Below are 19,799 nucleotides of genomic sequence, written 5' to 3'. Positions count from 1 at the left end.
GACAGCTGCAGAGCRGCTCGCTGATGCCGTTCACACCGAGTGAAGGAATGGGGGGGAAATTCCTCTGTGCTCAGAGCAGGCAGAAGGAGGTGCGACTGCTGRCAAGCCCTCAAACGAGCAGGGGTTCAATATCTACATTAGTTCTGTTGAGATGCATTTTAGCCGATTTATGGAGCAAAGGGTGTTTAATCACGTAGCAGAATTAAAATGTAGTCTGATTGACAGCTTTAGCCAAAGATGCATGTGTGTAAAGGCRCATTTACAGCTGATTTTAGTCTGGGGATCAGCTGTTCATCTTTTTTCCTAAACATATGCTGCAGCCAACTATAAGGTATTCATTGCAGCCTAAATGTCCACCACTTTGCATACAAAGAGGTGCCTGGGGAGGAGGCAGAGATGCAGGAGTGGCACTGGCAACGCAGATGCCCAAGGAGTGCCTGCTGGCTTTTGGGCTGCAGAGCCCGATATACTGCACAGCACAGGTGGAAATTCAAGGCCCTGGATGTTCTGCACGTAATGCCGCTACTGCCCCGCCAAGGGTGTCTCCCGGAGCGGCGCGCACCGCGTTGGCGGTTTTGAATGCCTAATCCCTCCTTCCAGCATCCTGCAGCTACCTTGCCTGAAGTCAGTAAAGGTGTCACTCCCCATTAGACCCCGCGGGCCCATTTAACACCCCAAATGCAGGACTAGGCAGTGAACAGAGAGCTATGAGGTGCAGAGGACGGCAGTGCTACATAGTAGTTATTCCAGATTTGTTTGATTCTTTTTACTTTGTAAGGTCAGATGCWCATGTATTATTGGAAAAAAAGAAAAATCCTGCTTTTTTGCCCAGGGTATAGCTAGAAGCTTAGCACTATGCTTTAGAAATATTATTCTAAACATTTTTTGCAGAATAATTAAAGTATATGTAAGTCTTTAGAAATAGGCCACTAAAACRTACAGTGCACATAACGAGTGACTCTGCAAGAATAAATATAATCAAGACAAACTGTATAGCTCTGTTAGAAAAACCCCAATAGCGCTTAGCATATGATCCTTAATGTGCTTTGGTCAATATCTTTCTCTGTATCAATGGGAGCTCATTAAAAGAAGATATTGCAGACTGAGCCATGCCGTATTAGTTCTTGCCAAAGCTTGACATTTTTAATACATTAATAATATGTCTGTAATGTAATGGAAAACTATTAATCAGAACTGGTTATATGCCAGAAATTTAAGCTATAATTGGCTGCTTCTTGTCAGGAATGTCTGTCATACACTTCTGCATTTGCCTAATGCTCAAATGTCTTGCACTCCTCTGCACTTTTTTCTTGTCAGTGCACTAAATTCGATCAATGTTATAGTCTATAATTCTGTGTAACGACCATCATTATGACTCTGACTTACTTTAATGAGAATTCGTTATATGGGAAGTATTTTRGCACAGTGTGTTAAGATAGCAGTTTGCTTCACATTATTCTAGTTCCATCTAGTCCTATTTATTTGTAGATCAGAGTCTCAGCAGTTATAAAAGGTTATGGATAAGTGAGGAACTAGCAATGAAATATTAAAGAAAGCAAAGCAAATCTATTTTTGCCTGAATGTAAAGGCTTATGGTTTAAGCATAATTAAACCCAGTAACATCTTATTTCCATACAGACACAGGACATTCATCTATTGTTTATTCCAACTGTGACCAAGCTTTCTCCAATATGGAGTATGTCTTGATTTGTCACAATAAATTTAAAATAATTTGCAGATTTTGAGTGACGTCAAGGGATTCTTTTCTAACAAAGCAGCTGCTTCCCTTCTGGATTATGATTCTTCTATTTAAGCTGTGAGGTTTTTTTCCTCGCAAAATAGTAAAATATATTAGAAAGAACTAGAGAGGAAAAGTGTGATGTGTCTCTAGAAGAACACTAAAAATATTCTCTGAATTACTGAACTTGTGAATTCCAAGAAAATAAGTAAATATTGCCACTGAAAACAGAAAAGAATGTGAGATTGTTAATAAAGCTATGGCACTACCCAAGGTGATCCTTAAAAGATTAATCTAGTCTTTGATATTTCTGCTTTTCTTTCAAATTCAGATTTGAAGCTTAAATATATTTGAGCTAATTGAATTTTATTACTGCATGAAAATTCAGATATTCTGTACATATTCTGATAAAATACCTCACAGTTGTATGGTAACATTTGATGAAATGAATATAATGGAAAATTGCATTTACGTCCATACGGCAATTATTGTAAATTACTTTGCTATGGAAACACAATTCAACCATCTGTTGGCATTTCATAGTGTCTGTAGTTTAGCTCCGTTTAAGATGGTGCATTTTTTAAATATAGGGAGGCAGTTTGTGAATAGCCTTGAAGATAAGTTTTGCTTTCTTGAAAATGTGTATTACCAAAGCAACATATTAAGGAACTCACCCAGTTACATATTCCTTTCCAATTTTCTGTGATATGGGAAGGTTCATAACACTGGGCATAATCTAAAACCTGAAACAAAATAAGCRAGCTTCAGACTGTGCTGCCTTACAGTTGTTACGGAGCATCTGTCTAAAGCGCTCATGTGGATTTTAGAATCAGGATACAAAGAGTGAAGAAATGCTGTAGTGGCTCACCAGAACCGTCCACCTGCAGGAGCCCRGTGCTGCTCCCCTAAGTCAGCGCCTGGCCTGGGTCTGCAGCCGGGGCCGGCTGACAGCAGCCACATGGGCCTGGGAAATGAGCTCAAATCTGTAGTCCTGGTTTTGCCTGTGCATGCTTAGAGAACTTACTCTGTCTTTCCAGTTTCCCTCATTGTATCTGTATTTTTACCTTTGCCTTTCAACATATATATATATTTTAAATCACTGAAAAAACATCCCAGGATTTTCTACCTACAATAATATAATTGAGGGATTATAAACTGAGGGGATCCTGGTTGCTTTTTAAGGAGAGGATAAAATAAACATTGAGTACATGTCTAATACCCTCCAAACCTAGGAAAATATGACATCCATATTAAAAGAGGGAAATGTCCTTACAGTAAACTACAAATGAATCAACTATTATCTTCCTCAGTAATCTCATTAAAAAAAAAAGGGGGGGGGGGGAGCAAAGCTCTTCCAATGCTAATGAGAAAATTTAAGGAAACAGAAAGGTGCKCATTACATCTTTCTCATTCTTCCAAAAAAGACTAAGAAATGTATAAAGCTTTTTTGAGCTCTCTGAGGCCCTCTTGCCAAGTGGCTATCAGCACCTGAAAGCCCTGATACTCATCTCTTTGTCACTTTAATAAAAGAGCCTTCCTGCTGTTCTCCTAGGGTGGTTTGGTTCCCTTCTCCCCTACCTGTCAGCTGAGAAAACGTGAGAAATGTTTAAGTTGTGTTGTTTGCTCTCCGGTTTTGCCAGGATGGAAATATAATTTTGGAAGCAGAAACCGGTAACTCACTTGGAACATTATACATCTGTCTTTGTTATAGAACAGTTAAATCCTTTATGTTGAAACACTTTTCACTGTGAATGATTTTGGTAGTTTGTTCATTCTAGCACAGCACCCAYGCTAAAGGTTATCCATATTATACCAATTTGCTTTACATTGCATCAAACCTCCAAAATGTCAACATATCACATATTTTGTAATGCATTGATTCTTAGACAATAACTCTTACTCTTTTTTGTTTCTAAAAGGGTGCTGGTGCCAGAAGAAAAGAATGATTGATAGGAAAAAGACATCAGCCTGTAGACACTCATCCTTTCGCTTTGGATACTGATTTATCAGTGCGTCTGGGCATCCCCTGTGAGCTGGGAACACGGAGGATCACTCAGGGTTATCGACAGTGTAGCTGAAGACCCACARCTAAACGAGCTATTATCTGCTCTTGGACATCTGTTACAAGAAGCCCTGATAGATAAGTTGTAAGACAAAGGACAAGCTCTACGTTGCTGTGAAAGACTGTCATTTGGGGATTGTGGCTTCTACCAAAGTCTTCAACTTATTAAATCAAACACCATATACTAATGCTTCAAGTTTGAGCTGGAACCTATTTTACAAAATATACACATGTACATATATATATATAATCTATAGATTGCATGTACACCAGTACCAAGTATACTTACGAAGGTGACACAAAAGGATTTAGAGATGTATTTATCAAGATTCCTGTCACTTCATGCCCTCTGGGTTACTGTGTCTTCAGTGATGCAGCATTATCCTTCTGTGTGGGGACATTATGATGTGTGTAAGACTCAGATTTATACAGARGAAGGAAAAGTGTGGGATTACATGGCCTGCCAACCGGAAGCCAGAGACATGATCAAATATGTAAAAGTAACTCTGGATCCCCCAGACATAACATGYGGAGATCCTCCTGAGACCTTCTGTGCAATGGTAAGGCAAGCTTTTAATTGTGCCTAATTGGTGGATATATTTTTGTGATAAGATGACTGCAGAGTGGAAGTTCTTACAGTTCAGGTATAAATACCTAAGAAAAGTCTGCTTCATTTCCAAATGTGAAAGAGTTCTGCTAAATGAAATGGTAAGTGTTTATTAATGCAGTGCATTAAGCTGGGCAATAAGATGTTCTTCTCATTAGAACCTAGTCTCAGTGTCCAAATTCAGTGTCCTTCTAGGTCAACTTTTAATGCCTTAAAAGAAAGCAGTATACTCTTACTAGGCTAACCCTTAACTGGGGTGCATTTGCCTGGATCACAAAAGACTTCAGTGAGCTGGTTCTGATCAGCTGAAATGATCCTAGTGTTGTATAATTTAGCATCACAAAGAGCAGAGTATTGCTAGCAACTCAGGCTGCAGAAGCTTCAAAAGTGTCAGGGGTAGCTGGGCTGGTGGCAGATCACGCTAAGAGATCATTAAAATTACAAGAAACTTTCAACTTTCAAATACCTTTTTTTCTTCTTAAAAAATACTGAAATTTCATTTTATTTGCCATGGAATATTTATTTCTGGAAAGTACCGAGTGAAAATATAACATTCCTTAATTAGGAAATGTGGGTTTGAGATGTAAAAAGTATATATTTGTATCTATTATATGGTAGTATTAAAGCATAAGAAATTTACATCACATTAGCTACATAATTTAGGTTTGAAAAATTGATGAGTTCTGGTAAGTGAGGTTACCGTAATTGAATACAGTCTACAAGATAGTGGTCTGCCTATACGAGAGTCATGGTCAGTGTGTGACAGAGTCCTCGCAGGAAGGAAATTTGCTTTGAAACGCCTCACAGTATCATTTTCAACCACGAGCACTCCGTAAGGAGTTCAGGTCCAGCCACACATACATTTAGGATATTGTGTGCATGCATGCAGCTGCTTCCCATGTACATTGTGGTGATAGCCATGTGATAAATTGGAGAGCTACATGAATAAATTACATTCATTGTGAACTCTTGACTACACCACTTGCTCTCTGCCCACTAATCCATCTCTGCTGACACTGCTTTGACATCCTAAACCTCCAAGCGGCTTCAAGCAGCCACTGTTAAAAAATAAATAAATGTAACATCCCTGGCGCAATATGGTCTTTTTCTTTTATCTTTACCGTAAAGTGTATTTTGTCTGTCAAAATTGTAATAGATGTGGTTCAGCCCTGAACCAGTGACAGCATGATGTTTAATAACTCTTGTCATGCAGTGAATAAAAAAAAAAGTTGTATGTATCATTTTAGTGCAGTCCACAGCCCAACAAACTTATTTCTTCTTTTTACTGCAGATAGACATTTTTAAAGTTTCTAAGTGCACTGGCTATCAGCCTATTCTCAGGTTAGAACAAAGATGGTAGATTTGATCAAAATACCATTTTTTTAATATTAAAAATATTGCTGAAATGTTGCTGAACTCCTACTATAAATGTTTGACCTAGCAGGATCTTTGATGCTGTAATGGATTATGAAAGTTTGCTCAGGAATCATCTGAGGTGACAGATGGAACTTACTTACACTTTAAACCCTTGCAACACCAAAAAGACCAACAGAGACCTAGCAGGAAAGACAGGAAAGGGGAAGAACAAGAGAGTACATAATGAAATAGTATATTTAATGATGTGGTTTAAGGTGACTGATTCCTACAGAGTCTGAAAAATGGCTGTTTTTACTTTCAGTATGGATGTATGTTGTACAAATGCACTATATTCATATATGCATTGGTAATGGCTTGCCTGACTTGAAACATTAGGAAATATTTGCAGTTCCTGAGGTATTGTACAGCAGCAGAGCTTTAAAATATGTATATATTAGTGCCCTGCARGACGTTTTTATTCAGATTTTCTTTTCTTTGCTTTCATGTCATTGAAAAGGAAAATTTCAGCATAAAGAGGAACTCTATAGTCCCMTCTCATCCCTAGGAACACTTCCTGTCCAGCTATACTTTATGTACACATAGAAATTATACATGCACATTTCATTCAAAATGAGGTTTTTTACATATTGGTAGGACTGAGCCTTTGGCATTTCCCAGTGAGATCTTTTATTTTTGCATTCAYTTTTAGTTTTGGAAAATGAAGTAAGGGAATAGCACTGTCAGTACTCGGAAARGATGGACAGTAGAAAAGAATACATTCCTATTGGGCATGTTCTTGCACTTAATAAATCCTGAACTGGATATGGCAGAGACTTGAGGGTTTCTTTTTGGCACACCGAAGCACCAAACAGACTTTAAAAACAATGTTTGTTTTTATTATTATGAATATTGGGTTTTAATATAYTAAGATTGTGTATTAGCTTTCAGATTGTTATTCAGATTAGCTTAGTGCTTAACTGCTTTCTGTTAATTTCTTGGAGGAAATCTGGGTCCTTTTAAATATTCTAAGAAAAAGCAGCTGCACCAAAAAACAAGCCTGCTTCTGCAGGATGAGGAGGTTGAATCAATTTTCTGTTTTGTCTCTGTATCAGTTCCCCAATCAGCCTCAGTAATTCTCTGTTCACCATAGTACCTTGCTGCACACAGTCTGTGTGTTGAATTTGTGTCAGTTGTCAGCACGGTGCCAATCATATCTCTGCAACATACCTAGGCTGACGGGTGCACCCAGGTCCTATTGAGAGATTACAGTAAAACCTAAAGAAAAGTCCTCTGTGACATGGGATGTGATAATAGTCTTCAATAAAATACTGTCCTTCAGGAAAAGAAATAATGCCTTCTCTATGTCAGCAGAGGAGAGGATGAGGAGTAAGGGGTGTGCATTGCAGTGGGGAAGATGACATGCTGGGACTACATGTCTGTGCTCAGGGCTGTGCTACGCTGCAGCAGGTCCCCAGCAGAGACCAGCTCCCGCAGCAGGTCCCCAGCAGAGACCAGCTCCCAGCTGAGCCACGCACGTGGCAGGAAAGTTGCTTCCAGGACTTGTGGGGCTGCATCGCGTGGAAAACAGGAGGTTACAGTAAAACTGGCCTCCTACATAGTTCAAGGTATTCCCTGTGTAAAATGTTCTTATGATTCCATGTTGTATTTTTGCTCCATGAGCTTGTGTAGTTAACACCCTAATAACAAGGCTTTGCGCATGCAGATTTGTTACAAAATGCAAACAGAGGCCTCTGATTCTGGCACATGGCAATTCCTSATTCATAAGTACCTGTGGGTAATCCCTGCAGGCCAGCATTCATGGGGACTTTGGGGAGCAGGCGGCAGGAAAGCTATCCTACAATTGCTTTTATGCAATCTAGTCGGAGGATAGCATCCCAGTTAATACTGACATTCAGTATTGACAACTCTTGAGATTATTCTGAAATCTCAAACCCCATGAGTCCTACAATTATGTGAGATTCTCAGCTTTTACTTAAAACATCATCTTTATTTTCTTRGTCCTTCCAGTTGCAGAGAAAAGTTTGAAAATGAAAACCTCAAACAGTAGAAGCTGAGTAAATAGCCCCCTCCAGTCATTATTTGTTTAAAATCTCATCGTTTTGAAGTTAAGATTTCTAGGGCTTCGGAAAGAATTCTCCTTGAAAGGAGAGACATGATWAAAAAAGCATATAAACAAATGAATTGCTTAGAGTGGTTATGCTCCCACTTTCTAGTCACGGAGGTACCTGTGCCTGCGAACGGTGCATGGCAGCCCCCATCCCCACAGGTCCCGCTGCCCACATGCATAGCAGGAGCTGTAGCTGGGTTGGCTGGTGACTGCTATCATCCCTGCATGCTTTAAGACAAYTTTTGGTACTCGGTGAGGGGCTCAGTAGTGGCAGAGTGGCACAGTTGCTTGCTGTACCTTTCCTTTGCCCAAATTTGTGTGTGCGTTTTGACTGAGCATGCTGGGCTGGTGGTCACTGYGCTGCTATAGTTTGTGGTCTTGAGCTTTTGGAGTCAACAATGGTGTATCTGGCTCCTTACACTGACACTTGGTTGGCTTGGGAGGAAAGGGAGGGAGACAGGGAAAGGGAAACAGAAAAAGGAAAGGGAGAAGAAAAGTAGCTACTTTTTCAGAATTAATTTTGTAGCGATATCGTAAGCAACATTTTAAATACTTGAATGGGCTAGTTCTTGTGGCCTGCAGCTTTCCAGTTTATAAACAAATCTGCTTTGAATCCYCCTGTTAGGAATACCTAACAGTTAGTGAAATCTTTGTTATTTGCAAGCGCTTATTAAAATTTTTACAAAATTTCATACAATTTARTTCTTCATGACTCTCACCATTTTTTGCATACCTTATAGGTAGCTTTTGACTTTTCCAGTTTATTAAGTTGGTAGACTGTGCCCCCAGTACAACTGTCAGACTGCCCGGCAGGGCTGGAGATCACCATTTTGTGATTAGAAGCAGGAATGAGAACCATAAACCAAACTTAAAGTCTCCCTAAGAGCCCTCTGAGCCACTGCTGCCCTGCTGCACTGGTTGTCTCAGGCTACATCTCCCCAAATTCCTTGGAGGGGCCCAGGCCAGCTGCACTGCTTTCAAACAGACTCCCACAGAAGGCATCAATGGGCCGCCTCTCACAAGACTGATTAATTTGCTAAGATCTAGCTTTTATCACTACTTTTGCATTCAAACAGTACCTGATGTTAATATTTAAATTCACCGCAAACTCTCAACCACGGGACTCATAGTGGCTACTGCTGTAATTTGCAAACTGGAGCAGGATTTATGTTGTGTTTACAGCTGAAATGGCCACACATAAATATGATTCTCTATCCATGCTTAGGCAAGCTAGCTATCTTAACACAATCCAGTATCCCCATGGCGTAAAAATGATAAAATTATCTGCAATTATCTGCTGCCTGGAGCTAATTTTCTTCATAGGTTGAACAGAAGCTTGAAGAGAAGCCTACAGATGGAAGTCATGTGCAGTTGTACAATTTATAGAGCAGAAGTGCTGAAAGCAGTAGAAATTTGAGCCCTTAAGTGCTACTCTGTATTTCATAGCCAATCAAAACTAAATTAAGAAACAAAGATTATTAAAAAGTCTTCTGTGCATGTAATTCTGGCATAATATTATGAGGTGGACATTAAACAACTCCCTCTGAGACTTTCAGCATCATTAATATAGCATTCCTTTAATTACAAGTAGGCTTATATTCCTTAAAAAAGGGAAAATACTCTGCAGTTTAGTTATTGATACCATTATTATGTTTACTGAAATAATTAGAAGAACAGATAWTCTTTGAAGTAACTTATAAATCAAAATGTGAAATAAAAATGTAATTTCCTTTGGAAAAACTCTAGCATGCCTGTGTGCTTGGGTGAGACATTTTAAAATAGTGTTGAATGATCCTATTAAGAGATATTGAAAAGAAAAAGCTTTTTCTTTTATTGGCTAAATATGGACATGCATTTTAGTACTATCTGTGCGGTCTTAAGTAGAATGGGGTAGAATGGAAACAGAGTTAAAGACGAGCTTACTACTGCCTTGTTTAATATGAATTTTCACAGATGTTCATATTAAGGCGGTCTACACCACCTGGAAGTTTTTACAGTCTTTATATACAATACCTGGATTCATCTACTTTGCATTCTTTTGAGGACATTTAATTAATACAAACATCCCCTCACTGATGCTGAAAAAGAACCTTATCTTTCAGAGAACAGAATTTTTATTTTGGCATTTCCTCTAAAGTTAGGGGATACTTTGTTTCATGTTCAGTATGACAAGACCTGTAGGTACCCAACAGATTCCCTGTACCTTCCTTTCTCCTCTGCCCTACATACGGCAGGAACTACTTTGGCCTCCTGCTCTCGCCAAAGCACCACCTCAGTCCTTACAGTACCACTCAGACCCAGGAATTCCTCTAGGAGGAATGAGAGGGGGGCAAGGCACCATCCCGCTAAGGAATCTTCCCTGCCTGCTCTCCTCCCTCCTTCCTTCCATAGCCCCCCGTCAGCTAAGCCCAAAGGGGACAGCCTACCTGTGCCTTTTGTAACAGTGTCTTTGGAGAAGCGTGAAAGGCGTTTTGTTCCTCACAYCTCTTAGGAAAGGAGCTCCTAGTTTCCCAAAAGAGAAAAAAAGAATGTGAAAATGTATACTTAATGGCATCAAGGAAAAAAAAAGTCTTGCTAGAATCTAAAAGTTAATACGTTTTTCAGAAATCAAAACTAAGGAGTGCAGAAAATCAGATTTGCCTTTTATTCATTATCATACATTAAGGTTGCCCAGTAAATCATCAGCAAAACTCTTTCCAGTTGCTTTTTTTCCTTCTCACTTACACTTTGGAAGCCTAAGTGTTTTCAAACTTCAAGCTAAGCAAAAGCATGCCTGCAAAGTACTTAAAACATTAAAAATATTTGTGAGGAAAACAAGCCTTCTGAACAAACTTAACAGGGTTCTGTTTATTTTCAGTTGCAAGGTTTTAAGGCACATATCACAACAAGGTAAAAGCGCAAAGATTCATATCATTTTAACAAGATACATATTTTATAAATATAGCTTATAGAAACTGCCTAACTATTGCCTTTAACAGTCTTTATTGTATTTCGTAATTTCCCTCATATTTTTCCATTTTATCCTCCCTTCATCTCTCAAGTTAGCTAGGAATATTAGGCATTTGTAGTCAACATAATGGTCAATAAATGATTATCATAATAATACTTGACCTTAGGAAGCAATGGATTTTAATAGGTCATGTAAAATTTCACCAGTAATAGAAATTATTTCAGGTCGCTATCTCCAGATAACACCTACRTAACATATTTAAAGGAAACACAGCTGTAAGCACATAGCTTTTATTTGCTGGTTATTGATGACCATGGCAAGACTAACATCCCCCCCCCCCTTTTAACTTACTGCAGAGAAATTGTTTCTTAAATACTTTGCACYTGTCTGTGCAAAATCTCAAACAAGTAATTCCTGGATGGTCAGAATGAAGCAGAGACTGGCATCGCTCACTAAATGGTTAAAACTCTTAGGAAGAGTGGTGGGTAATAGCATTTAAGTCCTGCCAGCTGGCAGAGAGTTGCCTTCCTGCAACCAACTCAACCCTCTGCTGTTGGGGGCGGTTTTGGCGCCGTGGACGAGTTTCTCACAACCACACGAGCAGCTCCCTCCTTGCAGCGTGGCGCAGCAGGCTGCCAAAACACGAGGCCAGAAACGCTGCACTCTGCCACCCCGTCCGCAGAACGCGAACCCACGCTGCTGCAGTTCCGCAAACAATTACTGCGATTTTTGAAAGAAAGCGAGCATGCCCATGGTAATACAGACACCACGCCGTCCCCAGGGACATGAGGACGGCGTGCTCTCAGTGCAGCTGTGCCAGAAGCATCCCCTCAGCAGGCACCTTTACTGTCACTTTGAGTGACAAAACGATAGTACTTTGTAAATAAAATCTTTACTAGCCGTGCACTGTGATTGGTGTGTCYGCTGGGGGGACAGAGGTGATCTTGAGGATAGCTTAGGAGCTTAATCTTTAGGGAGACCCTCATAAACCAGGTTTGCTAACATAGTATAAATATAGTGCAGTAAAACAGCACCTGATGAGTGCTCATCGCCCCCAGCACCTTGTCCCGGGTACGGCATCGTGTGACGTGCCACGCTAGGCTGCAGCAGGTGACCCCGCATGCAGTCTGCTAGAAACCTTGACCAGCAGGGTTTCAGATGTGGGCCTGCCTTCAGCACCATCACCTGTGCCTTTAGGGTAATCTTGCCATGACGTCACTCCACAGGAGCCGGGCTGTCGGGCCCAGATGGGAGAAGGTGGGTGCACCAGGAGCTGTTGGGAAGGCTTCTCCCTTGAGGCGCATGTGAGGTGAGCAGGCAGCTCCCTTTCTCATGTCTCCACCACGTACTTGGTGCCCTGCAGTCCCCAGCGAGCTGCAGAAGCGTCACACTTTCTGGGCTAMCACCTCATTTTGAGGACAATGTACAGCCAGTGCGGTGTTTCCTCTTGCTGTAATGGACAAGTCCCAGARTGCAAATTTTGGATTTATTTGGCAGCACTCACTATAGCTAGCTTTATGTTGTCTGGATTTGTCCAAATTATCTGGACAAACATATTTTTCTTTCTTCATTTAGTACCTGTATGTCTCTAAACCCCAGAGTTTCATGTTCCCTTCTTTTATGTCTTAGCCATTAGAATGGCTAAGAATCACTGGAAACCAAACGCAAGTTCCTGAGGCCCTTCCATATGCTGAAATTTGCATTTGTAAGCAGCTTAGTTGAAACAACGCCAGCCAAACTCAGTTGAGAGTTGTGTAAACTCTCTCTACTGTCAAGAGAATCACTCCTGTTAGTATGCTCACCTGTATTCAAGACAACTTAAGTTGATTTCCCAATAATGTTTTCAAYATTTACATTTGTATGTTATTTACAAAGCAGCTAGTCCAACATACAGCCCAAGTTCTCCCTTGCAAGCACTTASGCACACAGTATTCTGTCCAAGCATTCAAGAATATATACGTATATACACACACACACTTAGACAGTAAGAGCTATCTTATTCCCTCTGCTTTATCCCATAGAGCAAAGATGGAGAAATACAAACAAGCATTAGCAGTCTCTATTGACCAACTGCTTCTTTCTCTTTTTTACACAATATTGTTCTACCAAAGCTGAAATTTCTGATTAAGAAAACAAAAAATACCTATACATCTTAAAAGTAGCTAAAAACAGGCAATGGATTTATTAAGCTAAGTATTTCCTGCCTTTGTTCAGGACCTGTAAATAATGGCTGGACCCTGAAAAGTTAAAAATAGTCCTAGATACTAAGATCATTGACTGATGAGGCAAAAGTGCCTTTTTACATTAGAATGTTAATCTCACTAAATGAGAGATAGAGTAATTCTGTACCTGATGTGCTTGTACCTGTGAAGTTTATATTTCCACAGGTCACTTGCAGTGACATAGCCTTGATATAGAAATACAAATGTAGTTAGTGACATGAAAATCCTTAGCACTGAGCAGGCCTGTCAACGTGCAGAAGTGCTTTCACATAGCCTGAATGTTTGCTACATCTTATTTTCTGCTTTTATTTCTCATCCTCTAATTCTTCAGGCAGATTGTTGACACATAATTTAGAAATAAAAAGAGAAAGGAAAAGAAAGGAAAGGGTGCAGATGAATTATATTTATTATAAGCAGGAAACTGTACTATACCAGAGATATTTTAAGGCAAGCTTCAGCCCAGAGAGAATTTTTATAGCTAAGTACTTGTAAAACCTTTAAAAGAGGACACCATTATGAGAGGAGCATTTTCTTACATGTGCATACTGTGTCTTTTCAGCATCCTGGTGCATTTTCGATTTTTATCTGTAAAACTGTCAGGAGTCATTATTTTAACTCATCAGTTTGATTTTTACCATCTATACCTGCTCATAAGGCTCTTTGCTCCAGTGAAAACTAGAAACGGAGCTGCTTGTACGTGACATTTACAAATGACTGGRAAAAAAAAGAAAGAAAAAAAAAGCAAACAACTACAAAAGAATTCTCATCTTTTTAAAACAACCGCGTGAACAGCTATAGAAAAAAGTACAGAATGTAATTTTCTATCTGCTAAAACAATTCTTTCTACATGTGCTATTTTCTCCATCTATTTTTATCTCAGCCCTGCAGACTCTGGCATGCCTCTTGGCTTCCTTGACCATATGGATCTGCCAAGCAGTAAGAATACTGCAGGGACAGCCTGCGGAAATATCCGAGGCAAGGTGTCTCTCTTGCAAAAGTTCATGCGAACTTCCAGAAACATTAACTAATGGGCTTAAGGGGTCCACATATCTTTAGCTTTCCTCACCAAAGTTTTGAAGTAGATTTTTGCCACCAGTTTACACTTTCATTCCCATTTTCTCCTGAAATGGGAGTGAGAGAAACTTTTGAAAATAACAACACACAAGCTTTTCATTATCTGAAGCATTGTATTTGATATTTTTATAAAAAATATATATTCTTCAATAACTAAAAAAATGGAGGTGAATCACAATGTAGTTTTTATGGTTAAGAATTAATGTTTAATTTTTTATAAACAGGTCTTAAACTATGATCTCCCCCTGAAATTAATGTGCTCTGTTTAAGTCAGCAGAAGGACTCCCACTGATGGSAATGGATCATGCCCAAATAATGTTTTCTTAGTAAAGTGATTTCAAGCTCTGTACCAGTTTGAAACTCACTCCTGGAAACTCAAAAACTGCCTTAAGTAAAAGCAAAATTAGCAGTATGCTTTTATCTTTTTATCTGTTTCTTGTAAGAAGCAATTTCACCAAAGTTCACTTATTTTCTATCTTTTCATTTATAAAAAGTCTTTACTCATCATTATTAGTAAACACTGATAGGTTTTGGACTGCTGCACCCTTCAGAGCTTCAAAGCAAACGCTGAGTGTCTCTAGTGATAGGACAGGATTTGTTAATACAKTTGGTTCTTGGGTACATTTTCAGGAATTTTCTGAGCAAGACTGCTCAGAAACAATATTTTAGACCTTCTAACTGAAAAATGCTTTGTCATACATATCAGAGTTTGCATAGTAAAATATATTATTTTAGCCTTATGCATGTCATGGCTTGTTTGTAAATAATCAAAAAGGACATAAGGATCTATTATTGAATAATCTTCTCCATAACTGCACCATCACCAATTGTAAGGCTCTATAGTAGCTAAGTATCATTTATGAACCCCATGTTTTATAGGTTTAAAAACAAGTCTTAGCACAAGAGCACAGTTTCTTTTTTTATTTTTTAAAAATAACTTTAGTATTTTGTGGACTTTAATCAATAATGTAGAGTATGTCCTTTTTAACCACTAAACAACAGACAAATGGTTGATATTTGAAAATCTCAGGATTTTGAAACCTTCACCTTTTTTTTTTTGGGGGGGGGGGAAGGAGGGAGGGGGAACATATGCACATGTTTCTCTTCCTTCTGCTGGTTTTGGAACTGGATGCCCTTTCTTTGGCAAAGGGGAAATAGAAGCTTCTGAGCTCTGCATGAGATGGTTCCTGTGGTGCCAGCTGGGCACTCAGACCCGTATTGGCTGAACCAGCACCACCTCTGTTTTGCTGGAGTGCTGAAATATTGCCAGCCCAGCTCCCTCAAGGTGGCATGTAAACACACTGAGCTGAGGTGGGGATGGGGAGGACCATCCTGCTGGTACACTGCGCACACCGCACCGTGAGGCTGCTCCGATGGGACATTGCCTCGCAGAGGGCCAGCCCCTCTCCTTCTGGCCCTGCTGAAACAAAGGCACTGGAAAATGATGGAGATTGAAGAAAAGGCAGACTAAGGAATGAAATGTAGAGTTGCTTCAAATAATACAAGGATCTTCCCAATGCCAGCATGGCTGGATCAATCATGCATTACGGGCTCTAGAGCTCAAGCAGAAGCCAACACTAATGGATTTTTATTTTTACTTATACTTCTGCTACTCCTTTGGGGCACTCTTGTAAAGTGGTAAGGATCCACACAGACCTCAGTTGTGGACCTTAGACAGATATAGGTGCTTTTTTTTGAAGTCTTAAGATTAAAGACTTCAGACTTCATGCACTGAAATGTTAACTGTTTTATGAAAACTCACTTATAGTGCTGCTTTTCCTAGACACAAGCTCCAAGAAAGCAAATATAATGCAAGAGTGCAGAGAAAGCTGGCACAGCCTTTKAACACACAGCATTCAACTCTTCTGATCAATAACAATCTGACTAAGAAGTTGGATTAAATGTCATTCTGGTGATTGTATCTTGTCAAGTACTCAGCAGTGGTAATAGATGGGTTTGGAATGATAAATCTTTTGTATAATATCAGAAACAAAAGATCGGGCAACAGTAGCACCACACTGAATTTAACCTCGGCCTCAGACAGGCTTTTTTAGTTCCCATCCTTAAGGTCAGTGAGGCTATGCTAGCTAATGCTGTTGTCAGCATTTGCTTCTCCTGACAGGCCAATTCCTTCTGATTCCCCGAAAGACAACTTACAGGAGCTGAATAACAGCAATTAATTCTTGTCACAAAGATGAGTGGCATCTGTGATGATCTATTCAACATGTTTTTCATTGCAGTGCTTTACATGAGCCGCTATGAACTACCATCACACAAACCACAGTCACAGTTTGTTTTCTGGTGTCATCCTAGTTCATGTCTAAGGCCTGAACAGGCCTTAGAAAGTAGAGTTGTGGCATTACAAGGGCAATACCAAGCAATATTTTACTGTCACTAGCTTTACTTTGGATTAGTAATTAGTTTGTTTATAATTATGAACCATATAAAACTTACAGGCAGAACACATTTACTGTTACAAYGATTAAATAATTAATGAAGGAAATTGGAAACACCTTTGGAATTCAGAAAATACTGCTCATACTCAGTGATCAGATCCACAGCATTTTACCAAGAAATGCGTGTCAACATCTGCAATGTGACAGAGGCRAAGGACTAGTACTGCAGAGCAGGGCAATAAACCTGTTCCCTTGAGCTTGTAATAGCTGTCTGCAAGATAACATCGATCTTTCTCGCAGATCTTGCCCTTTAATGTTACACACGCTCTAAGGAACATAGGGGACCTGCCCAGACACTGCTCCCATGGGTACTGCAGCTCCTGAGCAGCCTGTCCTGYGGCAGAGTGTAGCAATGTTATGCCTCAGAACAGGGGGACAAAGATCCCTCATATTTCTCTGCAGATATTCAAGGATTTGTGGACAAATATCCTAGCTTGCAGGAGAAACTAGCTTTTCCCACGTAGGAAATACTTGAGAGATTCCAACTGTATTGTCTTACAGACTCTGTTGGAAGACGTTATCCTGCTCATAAATATATGTAAAGAAGGAAAATTATAACTGAGCCTACACTACTTCTGTATCTGAGAACATTAATCTCTGCTTACACCCCATACCATAGATCTCTGCCTACCAAGTAGTTAGGTACAGCTATTGTTGTTTTTAATCATTTATAAGTTTCTGACCTAATATTCCTAATCATAGAATCAGTAAGGTTGGAAGGGACCTCCAGAGATCATCTAGTCCAACCTCCCTGCTCAGCAGGGTCACCTAGAGCATGGTAGACAGGGTTGCATCCAGGAGGGTCTTGAACATCTCCAGAGAAGGAGACTCCACAACCTCTCCAGGCAACCTGGTCCAGTGCTCCATCCCTCTCACAGGGAAGAAATTCCCCCTCACCTTCAGGTGCAACTTCCTGTGCTTCAATTTCTGCCCATTGCCTCTTGTCCTGTCACAGGGGACAACTGAAAAGAGTTTGTCCCCGTCCCCTTCACACCCTCCCTTCAGGTACTTGCACACATTGATAAGATCCCCCCTCAGCCTTCTCTTCCCCAGGMTGAACAGGCCCAGCTCTCACAGCCGTTCCTCAKAGGGCAGGTGCTCCAGCCYTCTGATCATCCTTGTAGCCCTACACTGGACTCTCTCCAGTAGCTCCATGTCTCTCTTGTACTGGGGAGCCCAGAMCTGGACACAGTACTGGAGATGAGGCCTCCCCAGGGCTGAGGAGAGGGGCAGGATCACCTCCCTCCACCTGCTGGCAGCACTCTTCCTAATGCACCCCAAGGCCTTCCTGGCCACAAGGGCACATTGCTGGCTCATGGTCAGCTTGTCATCCACCAGCACTCCCAGGTCCTTCTCTGCAGAGCTGCCCTCCAGAAGGTCAGCCCCCAGCCTGTACTGGTGCCTGGGGTTATTTCTCCCTAGATGCGGGATTCTGCACTGGCCCTTGTTGAACCTCATGAGGTTCCTCTCTGCCCAGCTCTCCAGCCTGTCCAGGTCTCTCTGAGTGGCARCACAGCCCTCAGGTGTGTCAGCCACTCTTCCCAGCTTGGTATCATCAGCAAACTTGCTGAGGAGGCACTCTGTCCCCTCATCCAGGTCACTGATGAAGTTGAACAGGATGGGACYCAGGACTGAGCCCTGGGGGACGCCACTAGCCGCAGGCCTCCAACTGGACTCCACGCCACTGATGACGACCCTCTGAGCTCTGCCTTTCAGCCAGTTCTCAATCCACCTCACTGTCCACTCGTCTAACCCACACTTCCTGAGCTTATCTAGGAGGATGTTATGGGAGACAGTGWCAAAAGCCTCRCTGAAGTCAAGGTACACAACGTCCACTGCTCTGCCCTCGTCTCCCCAGCCAGCAATGCCATCATAGAAGGCTATCAGGTTGGTTAAGCAGGATTTCCCCATGGTGAATCCTTGCTGGCTACTCCTGATTACCTTCTCCTCCATAYGTCTGGAGATGACATCCAGAATGAGCTGTTCCATCACCTTTCCAGGGATGGAGGTGRGGCTGACAKGCCTATAGTTGCCTGGGTCCTCATTCTTGCCCTTCTTGAAGACTGAAGTGACATTGGCTTTCTTCCAGTCCTCAGGCACCTCTCCAGATCTCCAGGACCTTTCAAAGATGATGGAGAGCGGCTTGGCAATAACATCTGCCAGCTTCCTCAGGACCCGTGGGTGCATCCCATCTGGGCCCATGGATTTGTGGATGTCTAGCCTGCCCAGAAGGTCTCTAATCCTTTCCTCCTCAACCAAAGGAAAGTCTTCCCTTCTCTGGATTCATGGGGGCTGACCTTAGCAGTGAAGACTGAAGCAAAGGAGGCATTCAGTAATTCTGCATTCTCTGTATCCCTTGTCACCAGGGCCCCTGCCCCATTCAGTAGTGAGCCCACATTTTCCCTAGTCCTCCTACACCAAAAAACAATACAGAAAGTAAACATATAACAATACGGGAAAACACTTTAAAAGCAATTTACAGGACCCCTGCTAACAGGAAACAAGAGTCCTCTTCTACAGTATCTCTGGCTCAACATGTTATTCTACACTCAGTGAACTTCACCAGTGGTAAACAAGATCTGCAGCCACAGGAAAGAACTATTTTCCAATTTGCTTTGATTTTTTTTTCTTTTGGCCTTTTTTTTAATTTTGTATTTTTATTAATTGTATATGTAAGGGCCACAAAACTAACGTTGTAAAAATACACATACACACACACACACACACTAATTTTAACCTGCAGTTGATTTATCACTTCCTTGAGTTTGTGAAAATAACATATACCACTAATAATCTCTTGGAACTGATTTAACACCATATTCTTCTAGAGTGCTAGGAAGAAGCCAAGGACTTGTAACAATCTGTCATTTGTAGTGACATTTTTATTACTCTTTCAGAAATGCTGGGCTTTAATTGTCTCCTTGCTTCAAATCAACTGCTTAGTCTGCTTTAGGTGCAGTTTTTCTCTATAGTTATCATTGGTCTTGCTAGGAATATATAGAAAGTTTAGGTTTCCAGTAGCATCATAACCACTAGCAAGAGCAGCACAGAGAACCTATCTATGTCCATTTAATTTAAGAGAGCTGAAATGGTATATTGATTACGAGTCACATTTTTATGGMGTTCACACCAAATTCTCAGTTGACCTATATCCCAGGCAATCCCTTCTTGATTCAGTAGGATTGAACTGAGTGGAAATCCATCCT

At 40.8% G+C, this 19,799-nt stretch overlaps 1 protein-coding gene across 1 annotated transcript in view; it reads left to right on the top strand.

The window, feature by feature from the left end:
- The first annotated feature begins 3,669 nt into the window (after window positions 1–3,669).
- The window catches only part of NTNG1 (netrin G1), a 154,179-nt gene continuing 138,049 nt past the window's right edge, over window positions 3,670–19,799 (top strand). The window contains exon 1 of the mRNA XM_085299071.1: window positions 3,670–4,360. Within this exon, the coding sequence (XP_085155197.1) occupies window positions 4,115–4,360 (246 nt within the window). The 5' untranslated portion in view covers window positions 3,670–4,114. The remainder of the gene's footprint in view (window positions 4,361–19,799) is intronic.

The sequence above is a fragment of the Rhea americana genome, unplaced genomic scaffold (genome assembly GCF_003343005.1).
Source record: "Rhea americana isolate MKP2758 unplaced genomic scaffold, rheAme1 scaffold_144, whole genome shotgun sequence".
NCBI lineage: Eukaryota > Metazoa > Chordata > Aves > Rheiformes > Rheidae > Rhea > Rhea americana.
Note: the sequence above shows the minus strand (reverse complement) of the source record. Positions and strands in the feature narration are given on the sequence as shown.